Here is a 21,603-nt window from a genome sequence, read left to right on the forward strand (position 1 = left end):
AGCCTGCCCTTTGCAGCCCTTTTGCAGCTCTTTATTGGGGGACTCAGAAAAAAATGGACAAAGATTAATTGAAAATATTTGATATAAGGGCAAATTTTAGGCATTTAGAAATTAATTTTTGTTCTTGTTTGGTTTGGGTTTTTTTTTGTCGGTTTGGTTATTTTGTTAGTTTTCCAATTCAACACATTAAGTGACAGTTTGAAATAACAACAGAATATCTTCCTGGCTCCTAAATCTGGAGATATTCAAGGTGAGGCTCAACAGGGCTCTGGGCAATGTGATCTCTCTGAGGCTGTCCCTGCTTACTGCAGAGGGGGTTGGACTAGGTGACCTTTGGAGGCCCCTTCCAATCCAGACCATTCTATGATTCTGTGAAATCAGTTGAGAATCACTTCATATACAGAGATACTGAAAACCAGTGTGACTATAAGCTTATAAATGTTCCAGAGAATACACTAGCAATTTTCAATTTGCTCTTGTTAAAACAAACAAACAAACAAAATCTTTTAAAGTATTGTAGAAACATGTTCTTATATGTGGGTACTGCTGCTTGAAACTGAACAGTTGGTTGACATCCAGACAACTATTACAATTTTCCAAAAGCAAAGCAGCTTATAAGCATAATAAACAACTGATCATTTTGCTAAAATTTAGATCTAATTTAGTAATTTGTAAAATGACACTTTCAAACTGTGCAACACAAAATAATGTAGCCAACAGTAACATACAGGTACACCATTTAATATTTATTATATGCATTTTATATACATTATTTTTCAACAGCTGTACTTTTGCTATGTGGTACAATCTTAAAAATTTGCTGATTCATAGTTTGTAAAACAGAAACCTTACAAAACTCATCAAAACTCGCAAACTGATCAGAAAAGTTTTGTGGAAGACTAGAAAAAATACTTTATTGTATTAATCATGCATTACACAAACAAAATCTTTAGTTACACCATAAACTGAAGCACATCTGAAAATAAAAGAAAAGCAGGGAATAACTAGTCAAAACACAGCAGAGATTTATGAATCTTCGATCAACTACTTTTGTATTCTATTTGAAATGCAAATAAAAATAATTTTCACTCCAAAAGTTCTGAAACAAGGTTGGGATGGTTGGGTTTTTTTGGTTGTTGGTTTTTTTTTTTGTTTTTTTTTGGAATCGAGTCCACGCCAGGTACTTAACCAGAAGAAAAAGAAATTTCTTGGTTTGTAATTTCAGAATTATCAAATGTCCCACTTTCTCATCTGTTTTAGGCTGTTCAAAGAGTGCCATAATAGATATACAGGGCCCTTTAACACACTACATAAAAGGATATAAAGACCAACAAAAAGTGAAATAAATAACAATAGGCCATTAGCAAGATGGGTAATCCTTGATAAATAAACTCGTAAATACAGTAAGATGTACAAAATATCACATAGTGATAGGATGCCAAGATTAATTTTTTTTTAAAATTTTTTATTTTTTAAAGAGTTTATTTGGGGGTGTTAACCCCTCTGTGTTTCATCTGAACACTTTTTACAGTCCTTTATTTATAAAGACAGTTATGCAATGATGATGAATTAGCATCCTTATGCAAGGACTTAGCTGAGCTGTATTAGGCAAAAGAAGGGAAGAGTGTGGTTACACAGCAGCGGGTCAGTGAGATCTCTGTGTTTTAGGGTTCTATAATGCAGAAAAACATTATCAATACAATCTTGAGCACTGTTGTGACAGGCTAAATATATAAAAAGACTTATAAAAACTAGAATTTTATCCAAACATTTTGTGCAACTAATGCTAAAATATTTTAAGTTAAATTTCCTTTTCTTTAAAGCAAAATAAAAGTTTAAAAGGGGAATCTGTGGCATTCAACTGATAAACAGAAGATTACTAAGAGATGAAAAGAAAGCTACTCTTGGAGCTCACTTCCCCCCACAAGAGCACCACATTCCTAACCCTAAGGCAGCACACAGAGTCCAAAATAAAAGTCTTTCGTAAGATCAGACTCCACGTTTGCTTAAAGACACCTAAAGAACAGACATACGCTCAGTTCATATCCAGTCAAGGCTACAAATACTGGTTTTCTTTATTTGTATTTCTCCCCACCCCCCGGTACAGTAATTACAGTTAAATGAATGAGCCTGACATTGTTCAAAATGTGGCGACTTCTCACCAACTTACACCTGCCCCACATAAGAGCCTTCACCAAGGCAGATCAGATGTAGTGTCTTATTGGTAACCTTATCATTTGATGGCAGTGACGCATTCCCTCTTTTTTGTCCAAACAGACCTGCTGTTATGACACAGGTTTGCTCTGCTGTGTCACACAAATACTTTGGCAAGGGCATCAGCTCCTGCACTGGCAATATATGCTTTTGATGGATGAAATGCTACATCATAAATTGATTCATCCAGTTTTTTCCTATGAGCTGTTATTTCTTGCACACATGTCTTGCTGTCCAAATTCCATAATCTAATGGAACAGTCATGGCCTGTTTAGGTTAAAAAACAAAACAAAACAAAAACAACAAGAAACACAAAGAGTTAAGATTTGCCAGACACTTAAATGCAAGATTTATAAATCAGAGTATGAAAAGCTCCTTACTTCCAGACATTAAATAGATTCCATTGGGATCTACAGCTAGACTTGTAACAGCATCCAAGTGAGCAACCATAGAATGAATCATTTTACCTAAAAGCAAAACAAACAGTGAGTTGCCTGTAAAGTGTTGATTCTTTTAAAAATAACATTCCCATTAAATGGAATATGTAAGAACAAGCCTATTTAGATTCTAATATCTGAATTACACAACTAGATTAGAAATGATTAAATTTTAACTACAGCCTCTTGTATAAGCGTATGGATAAATGACACTGTAAGTACTCTCTTTATCCAGCTGTCATCTTTACTGATAGCAAAGTCAATGAAGACCAATCTTAAAATTATTCAGTGAGAACCTCAATGTTTACTCCTTTAAATGTCCTAATACTTACCCTCAGTCGGACAAATGTTGATGAAGCTTTCTAAAAACAGACTTACTAAGTCATACCAAAGGTTCATCTATCTCTCATTGCTAGGAAAGGGGCTACTGGTCATAAACCAGGGAAGAAAATAAAAATCAGCCGACTGCAGATGATGCTTGCCCAGAATACTCTCCAGCTTCCAATACTGAACTGTTCAGTTATGTTGTCAACTAGAGGTGTTATCTCTGCATGCAAATACTCATATTTCTTTTCACTAACCTGCCCTTTTGGACTCTTAGTAACACCTTTTAGAATCTCATGATGCTTTTCGAAAGGAGTTCCAAAATGTGTAACTGCACATAAGAACCACTACCTCTTTTTGTTTTGAATCTGTCACCTGTTGGGGGTTATCAACAGAACCTTAGTTCATGTACTGGAAAAGAGAACAGGGATGTAAGACCATAACTAACATGAAGAAAGTGCATCATTTTTTGCCCAGTTGTCTGTCTTCCTGTAGAGTTTCAGCTTAGTTTGTTAAGATTCTTCCTGAAAAAGCTAAAAGCTTCTAAAGTTCTCTGATCACCTTCATAACCACTCTCTGAAACATTTTAATCTGTCTACCTCCCTTCTGAGATAAGGGAGACTGGAGTAACGCAAAGCACACATGTAAACAGATCAAGAATTCATACAGAGATATTAACAATTGTTCTTTCTGGTTGTTCTTTCCTTTCTCATTCATTTTGCTGTTCTGACTGCTAAGCAATGAGTGGCATTTTCATCCAATCTCTGCTTACATGTTGTTTTACTTTGAGTAAGAACAGTCAGGCCACTGATAATTATTTTATATTATGAAGTTTTTCCTTATATGGATAATTTCTCATTTGTCCACATGGAATTTAGGTTCCCCGCTCTTAAGTCTATCAAGGTCATCAGCTCTTCCTGGTCAACCTTCATCTTTAATACCCTGAATTAATGAATGTTAACCAAATTGTTAACATACTGTCCACTGTCCAGAAGATTCATATTAGGTAGGGATATTGCTGATCCCTCCAGGACATGGTAATTTTCCATTTCTCAAAATGACCATTTACTTCTACCTTCTGTTTCCTGTCTTTCAACCAATTAGCAAGACTCTGGAATAGTTTGCCCCAGGAGGCTGCGAATGCCTCCTCCCTGTGAGTGTTCAAGGCCAAGCTGGGTAAGGCCTTGAGCAGCTGAGTCTAGTTGAGAGACATCCCTGCTCATGGTGGGGAGGTTGGAGTAGATGATCTCTAAGGTCCATTGAAACCTCAGCCATTCTATGATTCTTTGAATTTAAGGTTATTTCTTTCCCTAATAGGCACTAAGCAATGTTTTTCACTACTGAGAGTTGAAAAACATAACTGATACATGCTTAAAAGCATGCAAAGGAAGACAGGAAGAAAACGGCAGACATATTCTATAAAGTAGGAAAGCACTAACTTAAGATGACCTCCTTGTGCCTCACAACTACCTCCATCTCTTTTGAGAGAGTACTTCCTGACTGCTGAAGTCCAAATTGTAACAGATAAAACTGTTTTAGGGAAAAGGTACTGAAGAGGTTTAATCTTACAAACACCAAGTTTTCTTTTTTGTAAAACTGCATCACTAGTAAGTTTTCTACAAATGGATTCTCCCTAAATCCATCCAGATCAGACATATTTATACATGAAAATTCAGTTCTCTTTATCCTTACCCGTTTTGTTGTCAAAAAATTTGATGTGTCTATCTTCATGTGCTGTAATAGTTACAGGAAGTGTGGGATGACTTACTACCTTGTTAATATGATTATTTGATTGTACACCTGAAAAGGAAACATTCACTGTTTAAAGAAAGGGTTAAAGTTAAAATGAGAACATTTTAGCACGATGCTTCAGCTTTCTGTTTTAACTAATGTTACATAAATAACATTTTAAGAAAAGAATCAACCTCCTGAAAAACTAAAAAGAAAAAGCTTCTTGCTTTGCAGGATGGTGCTAAGCTAGGTGGATCGTAGCCAATGAACTGTAAAGAACAAGTGGTACAAGCTGTACAAGTGGTTTATACAATCAAAGTTTCTTGAGAGACAGCAAACAAATCAAGCAACTACTGCAGGGCAGCACTAACCAAGCAGAAACAAACTGTGACATCTGTAACATGTTCAGCACACAGCTCTTATACTTTCACATAAAAAAAAACATTTAGGTTGGGGAAATCAACTATGTAAAGCCACTTTCAGATTCTGTTAATTCACATATTTTACATTTGGTCTGTTCCAAGCATCCTTAAGCATCTAACCAACTTTCAAATTGCAAACTTTTTCATTTGCTTCCTCATATAAGAAAAACCTTTGATAAAGATGCTTCATCCAAGATGGATAGTCAAGACAAAAGAGCTTTTCTTACCAGATTCTATTTGTGATGAAAGCATTGCCACTGACTGGGATGTTTCTAAATCATAGATGACTGTGCTGCCAGTGTTAAAAGATGCCACCATATGAGCAGGATCACAACCTATAAAGTCAACTGATGTAGGTATTCCATGCTCTAAAAAGAAAGAAAAGTATCTTTGAATGAATGAAAGACTTCTAAAATTCTTGACAGTTGAAATGTTTTGTTTTATACTTTAAAGAAGAAATCCACTCTCTTCTTTAAAGTTACATTACAGCACCAGAGTTACTTCATTGAAAGATCTTTTCCCTTTTGGCCTGTTACCTAGTTTTGATAAATGGAGATAAGGAGTCTGGATGCATTATCAGCTGCCTCACAACAGATTTTCAAAACCATTGAGAAAAACCCTTACCTTTCTCTCCATTGTAAGTGCAAATACAGGGCATTTTTTCTGGTGGGTTCCATAGTCTAATAGTGCCATCTGCTGAACAAGACAGTAAGTGATTCTTTACACCACTGTAAGCAAGACCCCAGACTGCGTCTGTGTGACCAATTAGTGTGCCAGCTAGAACGTTTGGCTCTAGAAAAAAAAAAAAAAAGAGAGTTGAGAAATAAAACTTTCAGTTTAAAACTGTTAAGTAAGTGATACAGTGCTCTAAAACTCTCAAGCACTCAAAAAAATTCAAACAAGATTTTTTTCTCTTGTGGAACTGTGTAACGTTATTATTGTCTTCTCCCTGATACCTCAGAGTTGTGTTTCATAGAGAGACTTTTAATCTATTCTCTATCAGGCTTTGAGTAGAGAAGTGAGAGCAAAAGATAAATAGAAAGGAATAAAGCCAGATAAATCACTAAAATTCAATTTTGCAGAAAATTAAAAGCAACTTCTTATTGCAACCCAAAACCCTACTAACAAGCTCTAAGCAGGCAAAACATCCTATTGGATATCTCTCCTTTGAAGATAGCTTTGTCACTTGAGTAGAGACACTTCTATCAATATGAACATTATATCCACAATCCTGCCTGCATTTCTTGTGATTAGACTACACTGATGAAATTTTCAGCTGATGCACAATGTGAGCTATGTACTGGTTTTAAGGGACAGGGTCTAGCAGTCTCCTGAAATAAGAGCAAGACAGCACTACTTCCCATCTTTCTCCATCTCACTGCCACAGATTATGCAGCCTGACCTGTATTAGGTCACTCATCACATTGACACAGGAAGAGAGCAAAAGTTCTGCACACTTTCCCAACAGAATTTGGGTTAACCATGGAACTCAACCCTTAGAATTACATTAAGCACAAAATGCTGATCACCACCAATGGCATAAGAATGAGACACAGTTTTCCTAGAAGTTATCAGCTCTTTAATTTTAGGGACATCAGCTATGGGAGCAAATCAGAAACATGGGACACAGAATTTGAGTTTAAGATATTTAAAATTTTGGTTCAGAGTAGAAGGCATGTTTCTTAAAACTTAAGAGTTACAGCTAATTTTTTCTTTACTGTTTAAACCTCAGAAATTGCCAGACTTCCTATTACAGTTCTGTACAAATCATGTCACCAATGCAAGCAAGAATAAGAAATTAATGTTTACCCCATATGGGAAGCTGAAAACAGGCCATTTAGTCGATAAAGAGCAGTTACACTTCACAAAAGTTCTCAAATAATAGATGAACATCAGAAAATTAATTTTTGAAGACAATGGTCATAAGTTGTTTCTCTTTTAAAAGATACTTACCATAGGTATCATATGGATCCACGTTAGGGCTAGGCATATTCCACCACTGGATGGTTGCATCAATACCACCACTGAAACACTGTTCTCCATTGGAACTAATTGCCAATGACAACACAGGTCCACTGTTGGGAGACAGAGAAAAAAGAATGGTTATGGATACTGCCTAAAGGCCAAAAGTGAAAAATCTGGCCATTTCCTTCAAAAAACAATTAGATTCAATTAAGGCATTAGGAAAATAATTCTCTTAAAACCTGAAATTCTCAACGAGTAATAGGGGAGGTCTCTTCCAACCTGGTTGATTCTAATAACAACCTCTATTAAAATACTCGTAACAAATTAACTGTAAAAATTCCAGCAATTCCAAGACCACCACCTTATTTCTCAGAACCAACAGCAACTGCACCTAAAAACGGTGAGTTGAGAAAAACAATGATCCTAGAAATAGTACTTTCTGGCCAACATTAGACTTACTGGTTTAACTTTTTTCATCACTTGATCAGACAAACACAAGCTGCAGCTCAAACAAAGAGGCAGCTCTACTCCTTTAGAGACACTACTAAGTTAGGACTAACTGCATCATAAAACCATATCCCCAAAATTAGATGCATGGCTCATTTGATGGGCCAAGGTCAGGGCATAATGAGTTTATCATTGATCTGAGTGCAGATGAGCAAACTAGAATTACATATTTGAAGATGGTGAAATGGAAGATTATTGGTTGAATCCATCTACGAATTTGGCAAAGTGAAGAAGGAAGCTGGGCTGAAAGGATGTGTTACTTAAAGCTTGCCTGAGGGGAAAAAAAATACTAAAAATTACTTTATTACCAGTCTCACACTTACATGTGGGCCCTAAATGTGTAGATGGGTTCTACGTCTAAAGAGGCACTCCTGAAAGAGAAAGGAAGAGTTATTACACAAAATGAAAACTCTACTGAAAACCTGAAAACCTTTAAGAGTTGAATTGATTTCCAAGGCATTTACAACACGATGTTTTACAAAAACCCATATACTTGCTTTTTGGCAGGAACCGTTTTCTGTAAGTTCCAAAGTTTTAGAGTATGGTCCTCAGAGGCTGTAACCAGCACAGGCTCTACAGGATGAAAAGCTAATGCCCGCACTCCATCAAAATGACTGCGTAGTGTGTACTTAGGGTTCCATGTCTTGCGGAAGGCATCTTTATTAGCTGGCAGCTTAAATAAAAAGGAAAGAAAAGGATTAATTTCATCTCAAGTTTAAAAATACACATTTTATATATCTCCCTGCATTACTGGAAAAGCACCCTCTTTTTGATTCAGTTAATACTCATTTAATCTTCAGTTTGCTTTTTTTCTATCGATCTGTCTACATGCATCTGTAACTCCCTCTCCGGTATGCAAGGTAGTCTGCAAATTTTTCTGTTGCTGTAGTTTCTTTTGCTCCAGAGCAGAATGGAGTAAATAAATACCAAGCAGACATTCAAGAAGCCTTGATTTTCAAAAACGGCTGTTTATCCTTTTGTGCAATTACACTTTAATTCTTCCCTGAACAAAGACAAAGGTTTCATTGCTTATCATCTTGTCTGCCCCCAAAGAGAGATTACAGCTGCCAAAAGCTCATTTATCACCTAAACTGTGTTTAGGTGATAAAAGAGCTGCAGGTACCTAGTAAGTGATTGTCATCAGATGAGTAACTTGACTAAGAATGAGAAGAAACAAACATAATTACTTCTCTTTGTGAAGGTATGTACACAGAAATAGGTGTTTCAATACACATTTGCCATAATTTTAAATATAAGATTATAAATGAAGTCTTCATTGTGTTTTAAATATATTTGTGAGACAATAACTTGGTTGCTATGTGAAGCAATTAAGAACTTCACATTTATACATTGTGACCACCTAATTCAGCCTCTTAAACCTACAGACTTGTTAGGCTAAAACACAAAAACTGCAGCTGTTTAATATTAAGTAACTCAGAATAGCTACCAGAAAAATCCCAAAATCTTCTAGTGACTGCAAGAGACTAATTTAGACTTGTGAATACACTTTAGATTATGCAGAGAACAAGCTCTTAAGGCTACGGCCCGTTTGACCTAAGCCTCCAATCATAAGGAGAAATATGTTGCAGGTACTTGTTTTCCCCGCAAGGAATTATAAAGGGAGTTTAGGAAACTGAGTTAGATGACCAAAATCAGAAAACTAAGAATGAATGGAAATTAATCCTGTCCTCTGCCTTAGACACTACTCATCATGTAACAACATGTTTCTCAGCTCTAGGCCAAAATCACTCCACATCCCAAGATACTTTCAGCAACACTATTAAAAGATGAAAATCTCCCATAGCTAATAAAATCTTAGTACCTTATAGCTGTCTGGACTGAAAATAACATATACTGTAATAAGTATTTCTCGACCACATCTATATCCTGGACTAAGCAACCACTTCTCACTCAAAATAAACTTGATTCTATCTGATCAAAATAAATAGAAAATCTCAGAAAATAAAATTTAATGTTCTGAATTACAGAAGTGCAGACTTCCTCTATATTAATATAAATTTCTAACTTAAGTGCAAATGATGCCAAATTCAAATCAAGTAACAGAAACTTGCACATGGCATCTGGATTAATTTTTTTTTAAATGCCATCCAACAAATCCATTTCATAAGAAAGCGTATTGCTTCCAGTCTTCCTACTTCAGAGTATACTGAATATCGCAGTATTTTTATTGACATATAATTTTGCACTACACTGTATATTATATTCAAGCTTCATTAAAAAAAAACTGCACCCAAGCTAAAACCCAAATCCAATACCATCAGGGAAGGAAGTTTTTCCTTGCCCCTGCTTTCATCAGAATCTTTACAACATAGTAAGGAGATGTGCATTTCCCCATCTGAATCAACTACTCACCCACAGCAAACAAAGGAAGTAGAAAGCAATATTTATTAACTGTAGACAGTGTCTTTTAATGTTTTAATGTTGATGACTGTACTGTATTACAGATGACTAGCATTGTGTAGAACTTGTGCATTAAATCCTTCATGCATGGAAACATTTTCAGCTAGTCAAAATTCTTAATTTACAACTTAATCCCCATCCTGCCCACATATCCTCTTCTCTTTAAAATGCAAGACTCATTAAGGAGTAATGCATGAAAGCTAAAGGAACCCCACTGTGGTTATTTATTCATGTGCTACAATGGCTCATACAAGGTATTTGAAGAGTATGGATCTACTGGGAACAAAATGTAAGAAGTTACAACATTAAGGTTTTCGGATTTTTTTTGTTATTTTACTTAAAACATTAATTTATCTTAACATTATCTGCTTATCTGGAGATTTACTGGAAAAGGACATGGCTTCAGCTAAGCTCAGAGGGACATGTGGTTAAGATATCCTGCAAGTACTTCATTACAGACACATAGTAAGAAGTGATCTTACTGCACTACAGATCCATAGCTGCATGGAAGCTACTTCATAAAAATTTCTTTGTAGTTCTTAATTTAACCTGAAGATACACTGTGATGCAGCACTAATAGCATGTGAATTTCACTATGTAAAACATGCCCACAAATTATTCAACCCCATCATTCTCAGGGAAACACAAAGAGCTGAAATTGGACTGATACAAAGTTATCTGATTTCCCTGAAGCATTATGTAATTTGAACTGAAACAGACAACCTGGAAATTAACCTTTACTGTGAACAGGACAATAGAGTATACAAAATTAGGAAGTACTCAAAATATTTTAAGAAGTTCTATTACTGGACTGTATTAATGAAAGAAGAATGGATAACCAACATTTTTATTTGTCATTCAGGAATTAGAACTATGTAACATCACACCCTGCAATAAGAGAGAAATGTTAAGCACTAGCTCTCGCTTCATTACAGCAATTAATAACCCAACAGTTATTACATACTGAAAGACAAGTACAATTAACGAAAGGTGTATAGTAACACAAATATTTTCAGGCCCTGTATAAACATACTATGTCTTCACTTCGTGCATTCTGAGATTTAAATAAAAATCCCAAGTAATGGCTTCCAGTACAAACACCATGTATGCAACTTAAACAGTTATGGAAGCAGAGTTATCTTACCAATAACAATAATAAAAAACCCCAACCAACCAACAACCACCCAAAATCACTTTAAATACAATATATAAGACTTACCTGACACTTTCCTAACCAGTCAAACATTACTAGCCAATGAAACACTCCAGTTGCACTATTGTTAGCTTAATAGATATGGTGAAACAAATGTCAGAATACTCAGGATCAGAATACAAATACACTCAAAAAGCTTACATCTGAATTATACTACTACCTGTTGGCTATGCTGTTAGCACTACAAAACCACAAGGAGCAAAGTTAGTATCGATATTTTTGTTTTATACCATGTCTTCTCGTATCAGCTAACTGACTGCTGTCATAGCACACTCCCCTAGTGACAAAATCTGAATTAAATTATTTAAGTAGAAATCAAAATGAGTCATCTCACTTAATTTTGGTTACCCAAATTACTTAGCCCATTCACAAGGTGCTCCCTTCCCTGTCCCAAGTAATAGTTTTTGGTAATGAAATCTGTCCTCTGCATTTGTAATGTTCAGGATGGGGAAGAAGGGACCCAACTACTATTGATTAAACTGTATAAAGAATTTTAAAATAAAATTGCACTTACATCGTAACTATAGTCTGCATCATTTGTTACTGTCAAGTCTGCAAGGTCTCCAAGGCCCAGAACACTTAACAACACATCATCAGAACCCATAATAAATGACTTGCCTCCTCCAGGTGGAAACGTTATTGGCTCAGCTACAAAGAACAAAACAGTTTCTTTACATCTCAATGGAATAATTCAAGCTGATGAAAAATTACATTAGCCATCACTTAAAAAAGCAAAGCAGAGTTTAAAACTGAACTTGTAGGTACTACATACTGCCCCAACTAAAAGAGAAAAAACACAAGAGAGCATGAAGACAGGCACACATGTGCAAACACACACATATAAATACACAATTCTTACAGCATGCTTTGTCATTTCAAGGCATACTCAATAGTACAAACAAGCAACTTGAATCATGTTACTTTACACTGCAACATCAAGGGTACATCCCAAGTCTTCCAATTCTCAGCTAAGCATTTCATTCATTACACCATGCTAAATGCCTTCTATACATCTGCAAATATGTCTCTGTGCTTTATACTAGTCTAATATCTCTACTTGTAGGTGTAGATTTTATCTCTCAGGATAAAGACCTCCTGAAAGACATCCATTTTGCCTTTTTTCCCCAAATTACAAAAAATACCCCAAACCCCACCCTGTTATTCATGAATTCTCTCACTTTGTCAACATGATTTTTAGATTCTAATTTAAACCACCCAGCTGATAGCACTTAATTAGCTGTGCCTTCCTCAAATTAAATTCTAATATTTCTGTTGAAATATTCACCCATATGCTTAACACTCTTCAACTTCTGTGTAGCTCCTTCTAGCCACAAATATCAATTTAGCAGTAAGTAACAGGAATAAAGGCTTAAACTTTGTGATGCTTTAGCATATTCTAAAGGCTGCTTTTACTACCAGTACTCCTCAGTGCAAAAATTGGGACATTTGTTTGGTAGAGTATTTAAACCCTAGTGTGTGAACTTCAGCTAAGTACAAACACCTGCAAACTATGTTAAATAGTATTTGACATCTTCAAAAATTAAACTTCCTTGACTTTTGGATTTTACTGATTTGGCAGACAGGGTTATGGTCTCATTTTAACACCACCCCTCAGAGAAAAATAGGTTTCCAGATCTGAAAAACGCCAATATCCTGGTTCTCATTTCACAAAAATAGTTTCAAAGAGGACTAGTGATCAGCACATTCCTGTTTTTAACATGCAACTTCATTATCCTGTATTGCCACTATCTGAATGATTAATCTAGTTATGTTCCAGTTCAGCCGAAGGAAGGGCACTAAGACTAGGTGTAAAGTTATAGACATTGGCCATCATTGCAGTGTCTTTGCAATGAGAGGACAGCCCAGCGAGACCAAAAACTTCTCAAAAATAAAACAATTTCTAATGCTTGACATGTACTGTGTTACTAAAAAAGAGTAACCTTATTATCACAGGCAACACAACTCTATGCGGGATTCTAAAACCAACAACTAACAACTGTTATTCCTACACTTGCATAAAAAGAGGAAATAATACTGTAACTATGCACAATCACCTCTTCTTGTAACTTTCACATTCCATACAAAGGTCTTAAACTGTTAAGAGTACTGCATTAATTTAAAGAGCCCCAAATAACTTACCATGCCCTTACACTTAGTATTTTCAATTCTTTTAGTATTTTACTAAAACTCTCAATTTGACAACGTATTCCAAACCATTCTTATTTAAGAAAAAGCCATATTCCCAGAAAACCCCCAATTATTTTTTATATTCTTATCTATTTCCCTTAATATTGATCTTTGAATTTTGATTTTTTTTTCAGGGGGGTGTGAGAAGTTATCCAGTCATCCATGTTTATTAAGTGAGATCAGAGTTTCTAAGGATAGATTTCTTAGTGAAAGTGTCTGAGTTGAATATAGACACCTATAAACAATCCTTGAGGTCACTTCCAATGTGATATTTTATGATACAATTCTATGATTAAACAAAGCAAAGAAATAACATCACAAACATTCTCTGTGCAAATCCAAATTGTGAAATCCTCAAATGAGTAGCAATTAGTCCTCAATTACTTCAAAGACCAAAGTTTTCCTGGTTCTCTTCTGACAGAAAAAGAATAGAAGGAAAAAATTATAAAGGCTACAAAAGAAAGAAGAAGTTTTCAGGTTTCGTTGTTATCTTTTGATTTGCTTTATGTTTATTTCATTTTCTTTCTGACTCCCACAGGAAGATTACAATACTTTTATTTGGAATTTCCAAACCTGACTTGCCTCTGTTATCCTGACATAATCCCAGCCTCCCAATACAAGTATCCATTTACAGGCCAAACCTCCCAAGACATTATAGGAGAGTTGCTGATCACTGAGGGATGGAGGCAATATGCTAGTTTTAAACTTGAGGACACTTCCCATCCTTGCTGTGATGCTGTGACTCCTGTTCGATCCTTAGGGCAGGCCCACAAGGCTTAAGTAAGCTCCTGAATTTGTCATACTAATTCTTTGTGAAACTTCTGTCATCTATCCTTAACCAATCAACTTTTCTGTGTTTGACACTAACCATGAAGCACTACCACAGAAAACCACAACCACATTAAGAGTCAATACTAGAAATTTATAAAACTATTTGCATCAGAGGCTAGCATCCCTTTATTCAAAGCTTCAAAATTAATGCTATCTCAAATTTAGATGAGTATTTCTTCATACTAAAATAGCCAATATGTATAATATATTGTATAACTGTATTTCAATCTGCACACTATTTAAGTAAAAAGTAGTCAAAGTTAAAAAAATATAGTAAGCTGTTTTTATGAAGACAGAAAAGGTGCATGATGTTATAACTACTACAAATCAAGACCCACATCCCTGCATACTGAAAACAATGCATCAATAAATATGCAAAAAAATAAAGTTCAATAATTACTGAATGCTTTTCATCTTTAAAAATAAAGTATTTTTCTAACACAGTACATTATTATCCTCATAGCACAATATCTATCTGTTTAAATGAGTTTGCAATCAGTAGAGTAAAAACATTAAGTGATAGTACAAGTTTCTTGTAGCTGAACCTAGGTGAAAGAAAACGCAGTGATTAAATATTTGCTTGGCCAATCCTAACCAGCACTTCTTAACCTTGAGTTCTTGACATCATAAATTATTAAATCAGAATCAAGCTGTAATATTTATACAGCCTGAAACTGCTTTAATCTCTAATCAGGTATGTATGTTCATATATGCTGTTGTTATCTGGTATATGACAAGGCCATCTTGTTTTCTAGAATGTTAATATTGGTATATCCAAAGCAGCAGTTAATGCCAAAGCGATTAGCTGTTACTACTGGCTTTTTGTCAGTCTGCAGATTGGCACTCACCCAATCCACAGATATTTAAAAAAAAAAAATGACCTGTGAAAATAATTTTTGTGCAATACATTGGATAGAGTATTATGCTGCAGGTCATTCCAGTTCTGGAAGTCATGCAATACAGAAAAATGAAAACCTCAACTTCTTACAGCCGAAACTACGAAGTATGATTACAGCCTAACAATTTTCTTATCATATGGAACAAGGAACTTGAGAGTAAAAAAAACCCCTCAAAATCAAAGAAATCAAAACACATACCTCTAGAGGTGTAGAAGATATACTGCTAGCCAATTAGACTACAGTTCACTTTCCTCCCTGAATGCCTTCCTCTCTCTCTCTCAGAGTTGTAACACTTCAGAGTGTAGCTTAAACCTTACAGTGACAAGAACATTACGGCTTGGTAACACTTGACAGCATAAGCTAGAGCGTCTCAGCAAGAAACCCTGAAGTTATCTACAAAAAACTTAGCTTTTAAAACACAGCTGAATAAATGAGCAAACCCTGCATTTTATGATGGTGAAGTATTTGGCCTTGTTAAAAGACAGACCTAGAATGAATTCAAAGGCAACACTTGAATATTAAGTAAACAAGCTGAAGTTATGCAGAAACCACAATTAGCAGGTATTATGGCAGTGATATTCATATTACTACTCTTAAGTAAAGCCAAAACTATGCTGATAAGCTGAAAAGATGTGATCACATTAAATTATATGAAAATATTGCCCTGAAGCCAGTTTATTTGAAAATACTGTGGAGAATCTTTATTTGACATGCAGCACAGAGCTTGTGCTACAGGAATTGGGCAATAAAAGTTGGACCCTCTCAAATTCAAATTTAGCAACTGTTTCTTCAGAAAGATTGTTTTGCCCAAAACTATGTTAGATGGAAAGTCTCTAAAAAAACCCAACAGCTATATGGCATGTCATTAACAAAAGATACCTGTGTTCCTTTGTACAAAATGCATGGCCTATTAAGCCTAAGACAGACTGAGGGAACACCAACTGTATGACCTCAATACCTTAACAGGGCTAAGAGGCAACCTAAACCTAAACACAACCTAAAACGTACTCCCATAAGTTTTAGCAAGTGGAACTTCACCAGCAGGTTTCTCAATTGCACTCCACAGGTGAATTGGATACGTGATACATCTTTAAGTCCTAAATAAAAAAAAAGGATTAAAAGGAAGGCAGTAAAGCGAAGATGGGAAGACAAATGCTTTGTAAAATAACCATTTGGGACAATAAACTAACCCTAACCCAATCCCACTGTGAAAAATGTCTGTTTTCTACTTTGGCTGGTGACAGGCATTTGTTAGGGCAGGGATGAAGAAAGAACAGGAAAACCAACAGGTTATACAGCTCATTAATAATGCAAACTCTTGACACTTTTTCTATAGCTGATACCATATACCAGAGCTCAAACATGGATTCTGCTGAGTATTTTGAATTAGTATATTCTGAGGACAGAATTTTCATAATGTTATTCTAGTCTCACAGTTAATACGAGTAAAATCCTTTTAAACAAAAAACCAAAAACAATCTTTTAAGCTAAACACAACATTTTGAACTATTTAGATAGTAGTTTGCCACTAAATTTCATTGCCTAAGATAATCCTGAAACTGAGATCAACACTTTGTAAAGAAACAGTATCTTTGTACACCTGTCTATACAGACCAAGAGAATTTTAAAAGAGAACAATAAATTTGAGGATGAGACAAATTAGTCTCCTAATTTAAATAATCGCTTTTATATTTCACTTTAAAATGCAAGCTCTGTATTCAATGTTAATACTCACCTTTTTTCACCTCAATCAATAACACCCTATTTGTAAAAGGTTTTGCTAACAGGGGGGTCTGCAAAGAGGTATTTAATAGTGAATAGTTTAAGAATGCACTGCTGTACATAAAGTTGTTTTAACATGTTTTTGAAATGATGGTAAGTTACAATAGGCCACAAACTCAAACCATATTCTTATAAAAGCATTTGGGAAGAATTGCAAATAAAAATTATGTGGCAATACGCAATTGCATTAAGCTTTATAAAAGGGACAGTAAACTACAGCATGTGCTTTCTAAAAAGAAATCTCCTGAAATACAGTAAGTAGCTGAATTTTTTGTACCTTCCTCTGCTCTTGCACCTTCATGATCAGTCATTCTAGAAGAGGGTGACCTAGATTGATTAATGACTCCTGAAGGGATGTGGGGTATCTCATCATCGCCCAGATCAGCTATCATGTCGTGAAGTTTTGTCCTGTTGACTCCTGTAAATTAATGTCAGCAGCAAAGATTCATTTGATTGCTACCGCTTGACTTGACTGAAGTCTACAAATCCATTAAACTAATTAAACAAGAATAATTACTGATGGGATTTCCTTAAAATAAATACAAAGCTTTGCTTTTGTCTTTGCATATTAATAAAACTGATCTTTTGGAAATCAAAAGGAATTAATACATTAAATCTGAGAACTACAGGCGAACAGTTTTAATTCACTAAATGAAAGAAAAACTCCTTTGTGTTCTGTAGATGTATTCTACAATTCCCTGTAGGAGAGAGAAAAAAAATCATCTTACAGCCCTACTGAGAATTCAAGCCAAACATTAAAAGATTAGCTACTAAACAAAATACATACAAATCAAACATTTGTTAATAGTATTACACAGCTTTAACTATACTAAACAATTTAACACTGAAAAACAGAGTGCAAATAAAAAATAAGCTTAAAATGAGGGAAAAAGTACAGACAACTCATAATGGGGGTGCAACAAACAATTAACTTTCCCTGCTTTTGAATGGTATTTCAAGCATATTAAACACAAGAGCAAGATTGCCTCCACCACTGTATGAAAGTGCAGATGTATATTACTTTTCTTACACAAGCATGCCTCTAGAAACAAAGCATACTGATGTAGAAGTGCATTAAATTCATGATGTAGACACTAGCAAGCAAGAATGGCATATTACAATTTAGTTTTTAAAAAATAAATTAAAACTCCTGGTTCCACCTTGCACATCAAAAAGCTAAAAGCTTCAATCATAAAGTGGAACTTCAGTGACAGAATCCCCTTAAAGACAATGATTCGAGACTTGCAACTGCTAAGAGTCTGTCCTGGGACTGTAGGCAATTATATTGAGAATATTTAAAATAAAAAACCCACCACCCTGCTACCAAAATCTCCGCTCTCAAAACTGCGAACACATGTTTACCATTTTTAAAAGGCATACTAGAATCTACTACAAAATAACATCTCAAAATTATTTCAAGTAAGCATTAGGAAACCACTTATCATCTGAGATGACATGTAACATTTTATTAAAAAGGACATCAAAACAAACCCTAAGCCTTTGTTCTCAAAGAAGTCAAAAGGTATACACTAATTACAGATGACTTAGCAAAAGCAGAACTGCTCTTTTCAACAATCAAAACATACTTTCCAACAACATCTGATCATTTCAAATTTTAAATCTTACTGCCAAGAAATGGTTACAATACATGTGTTCAAAAGTAAGCATCCATCAATAATTGAATTCTCTGGAGATAATGTAAAATTCTCCAGAGAAAGGGATTAACAATGAAAAATATTTATGGTAGTAGAATGATAGTAGAAGCACACCACACATACCCCAAGAGGGATGCTGTGTAACTCTTCTCATTATTTGCAAAACATGTTCATTTTGCCAAATAATATAGAACTCCCTACATTTTTCTGTGTGCTTTTGGTAATTTTTTCCCCCTTTCATTTATGGAGCACTTAGTAGTCCAATTATATCTACAAAGGCTGCTACCCAGAACTCGACTGATAATAAAAATGGCTTCCAAGAGCTTCCTTTTTTTTTTTTTAAACAGATTTCTTGAGTGGTTGAGTTTCATGTCACTTTCATGTGGAAGTATGTCTAAACAAACTGTGAACTCAGCTAAAGAAGTGACTGTACAATAATAATGAGAATGTTTCTCTTGCACAAACTCTTTCTCACAGCCACTAAACTAATAGGATTTAATTTCAAATATTTAATGACAGTCTGCAAGCGAGAACTCATAAAGAAGGCCGTTCTTAAAATGTCCAAGTCTCTTCCACACAGACCACAAAGCTTGCTTTTGTCTTTATTTCAGCTGGGCACCAGCCAGTGATCTACAGCAACCAGCAGCAGATACATTCTTGAAGATATTACACAGCAATCAATAAATGACATGATAGAAGTCCTGACTAGTAAGCTGATGGCTACTTTAATATACCTTTTGCTTTCCAGGTGAAAACCCATTTGTCTCCTCCACGTTGATATGCATAATCAACACAAGTTCAACACATGGATGAAAAATGCTAAAACTGGCTTATAAACTCTTACATCCAAACTGAACTTTCAGAGGTACTTTCACACCAAACAAAGGCATGAGAAGTTTGTCTCTGAATACAACCAAAAGTAACTAGAAGTAGACCGTGCTGCACTGCTGCCTTGAACCAGATCGTCACTTAATGTGTCACTGATTAGGGCACTGCCACCCTTGCCTCTTAATGTTTTGCAGCATGTTTAGTCACTTCTTGTCCTTCAGGCATAATCTCAGAACAGCCCTCAGTCCATCACAGAACAGAGAGAAAAACTTCTTTCTGGAGTTTACAGCAAAGCAGCAGCTGTTCCAAACAACCTCTCCGTATTTCATCCAGAAAAATGATGATGTAAGCCTGTGCCACTATCACCACAGAAGAGACTGTGCAGATCTCTGCTTTCAGGCAATTGCACCTTCATGTAACTGGTGAAGTATTCAAAACGTTAAAAGAGATTTCTAAGGATAAAAATGTGCTGTCCCTGCATAAGCAGCTATTTTCAAGGGACAAACTGGATGACTGTGTTTTATCCTCAAGACAAGCTCCATTTCAGTGGATCATCCTTGAGAGATCAAAAGCAAAAAAGGAAACTGAATATTCAGTGCTGAGAAGTTGCACTTTGAGGAGCCACAAGCAGATTTCTATTAGCTCCAAGATGTAATAGCACAAGTCTGAATGTAATACAGGGATCCTTGCATAACAACAGGTGATGGCAAAGAAAATGGTAAAATCCAAAACTGTTTTCATGCCTATCAACTACTGCACTGCCTCTCCAGAAATCAAGGCTAGTGAGGTGAAAGGGACAGACATTTTCATAAATCCAGAATGATTAGACTGAGGGAAAAGAGCAGGAAGGTTAAAAAAAAAATTATAGAACTTCCAGGCAAGTAAAATGAAGCTGCTTTTACTGTTCTTTCTTAACAGTGGTGTACACACAGAATTTAAGATGTGAAGTCTGTTTTTCAAATTGCTGAGAACACATTACACTGACTTGATGGTATGAAATGAGATATGCATCATCTCCACTGTTATGTTCTGAAAACGCGACAGGCTACATCTGCCAAAACAGATCTGGCCTTAAATTCAGCATATTACTGCAAAAGGTAAGCCTCAGTTTGTAGTAATCAAACCTAAATCCTTATGTATTTATCATAATGAAGTCTAGAACAGGTTGTGCTTGATTTGGGGGTTGTTAGGGTATTCTTAATAGAAGAACTCTTCAATAAGTAGCTTTTGGGTTATTTTACAGTCAATATTTATAAAGACAATTAAAACGTGGGGTGGGTTTGAGTTTCTTGTTTGTTTGGTTTTTTAAAGATCCTTTCACATGGAGGCAGTATTTCCACATAACAGTGACAAAGAAACAAGCCAGACTATGAACTGAATATATATTATGAATATAGACGTGCTGACAGAAGATGGCCCAAATTAAGGTGTTTCACCCAAAAGATTATATATGAACATAGACTACAGAAGTATCAAAATAGAATCAAACCTATTTCTGTTCACTGATTTTTCTCTACATTTGGCATAAAAGCTACCATATCTGGGCCAGGGATATGAAGACAGCAGTCTAAATGCTGATTACAGTGATTACATGACAAAACAGTCCGTTAGAAAGTCTGCCCTACTCTGCTGTCCACAAAGATCTGCAAAAGGTGACAGTCAGTGCATGTTTAAATGATCTTAAGGGGATTTATGTGCTGCCATACAGATAAATTCTGGTATTATTCAAAATAAACTCTGCTAAGTCTGCCAATACACTGAAAAGTAAAGAGATGGTCATTCAGAATGAAGTTCACAAATGATTAGACATGAGAAGCAGGAATAAAGAAGGCCTTCAACATTATTTTCAATCGCAGACTGTTGAAAAAGTTGAGGAAAAAGGTCTATGCATCAAATAATTTAAGTAAACCTGCCCAACCTTAAAATGCATACTTCTACTCTGTGTGGAGTTCTTCAGTTAGTTCAGTGATTTAGAGGTGGATTTTTTAATCAGAAGCTACTATCATGAACACGACACAAGTGGAGAATCTAACAAAACTATCTGTATGAGCTAAGGGTTTCCCAAAGAAGAACTGAAACTTAAAACTCAAGACACTAGCAGAGGAATACATGACCTCACAGCATTTTGACAGTTATCTCCTAAATATTCTCTTATGTACGGGAAGAAGTTTTGATAATGTTGCTAAG

General features: G+C 35.4%; 1 protein-coding gene across 2 annotated transcripts in view; it reads right to left on the reverse strand.

The window, feature by feature from the left end:
* Positions 1-1,901: 1,901 nt before the first annotated feature.
* The window catches only part of STRN3 (striatin 3), a 56,758-nt gene continuing 37,056 nt past the window's right edge, over positions 1,902-21,603 (reverse strand). Inside the window, exons 9-18 of one of the 2 annotated variants that reach the window (XM_054400846.1) lie at positions 17,211-17,351; positions 11,749-11,882; positions 8,098-8,273; positions 7,924-7,971; positions 7,082-7,203; positions 5,753-5,920; positions 5,356-5,496; positions 4,668-4,775; positions 2,595-2,681; positions 1,902-2,481 (exon numbers count right to left, since the gene is read on the reverse strand). In XM_054400846.1, coding sequence (XP_054256821.1) covers positions 2,312-2,481; positions 2,595-2,681; positions 4,668-4,775; positions 5,356-5,496; positions 5,753-5,920; positions 7,082-7,203; positions 7,924-7,971; positions 8,098-8,273; positions 11,749-11,882; positions 17,211-17,351 — 1,295 coding nt within the window. In that variant the 3' untranslated portion in view covers positions 1,902-2,311. The remainder of the gene's footprint in view (positions 2,482-2,594; positions 2,682-4,667; positions 4,776-5,355; positions 5,497-5,752; positions 5,921-7,081; positions 7,204-7,923; positions 7,972-8,097; positions 8,274-11,748; positions 11,883-17,210; positions 17,352-21,603) is intronic. The other variant, XM_054400847.1, reaches the window with a different exon arrangement.

The sequence above is a fragment of the Indicator indicator genome, chromosome 4 (assembly GCF_027791375.1).
Source record: "Indicator indicator isolate 239-I01 chromosome 4, UM_Iind_1.1, whole genome shotgun sequence".
Classification (NCBI taxonomy): Eukaryota; Metazoa; Chordata; class Aves; order Piciformes; family Indicatoridae; genus Indicator; species Indicator indicator.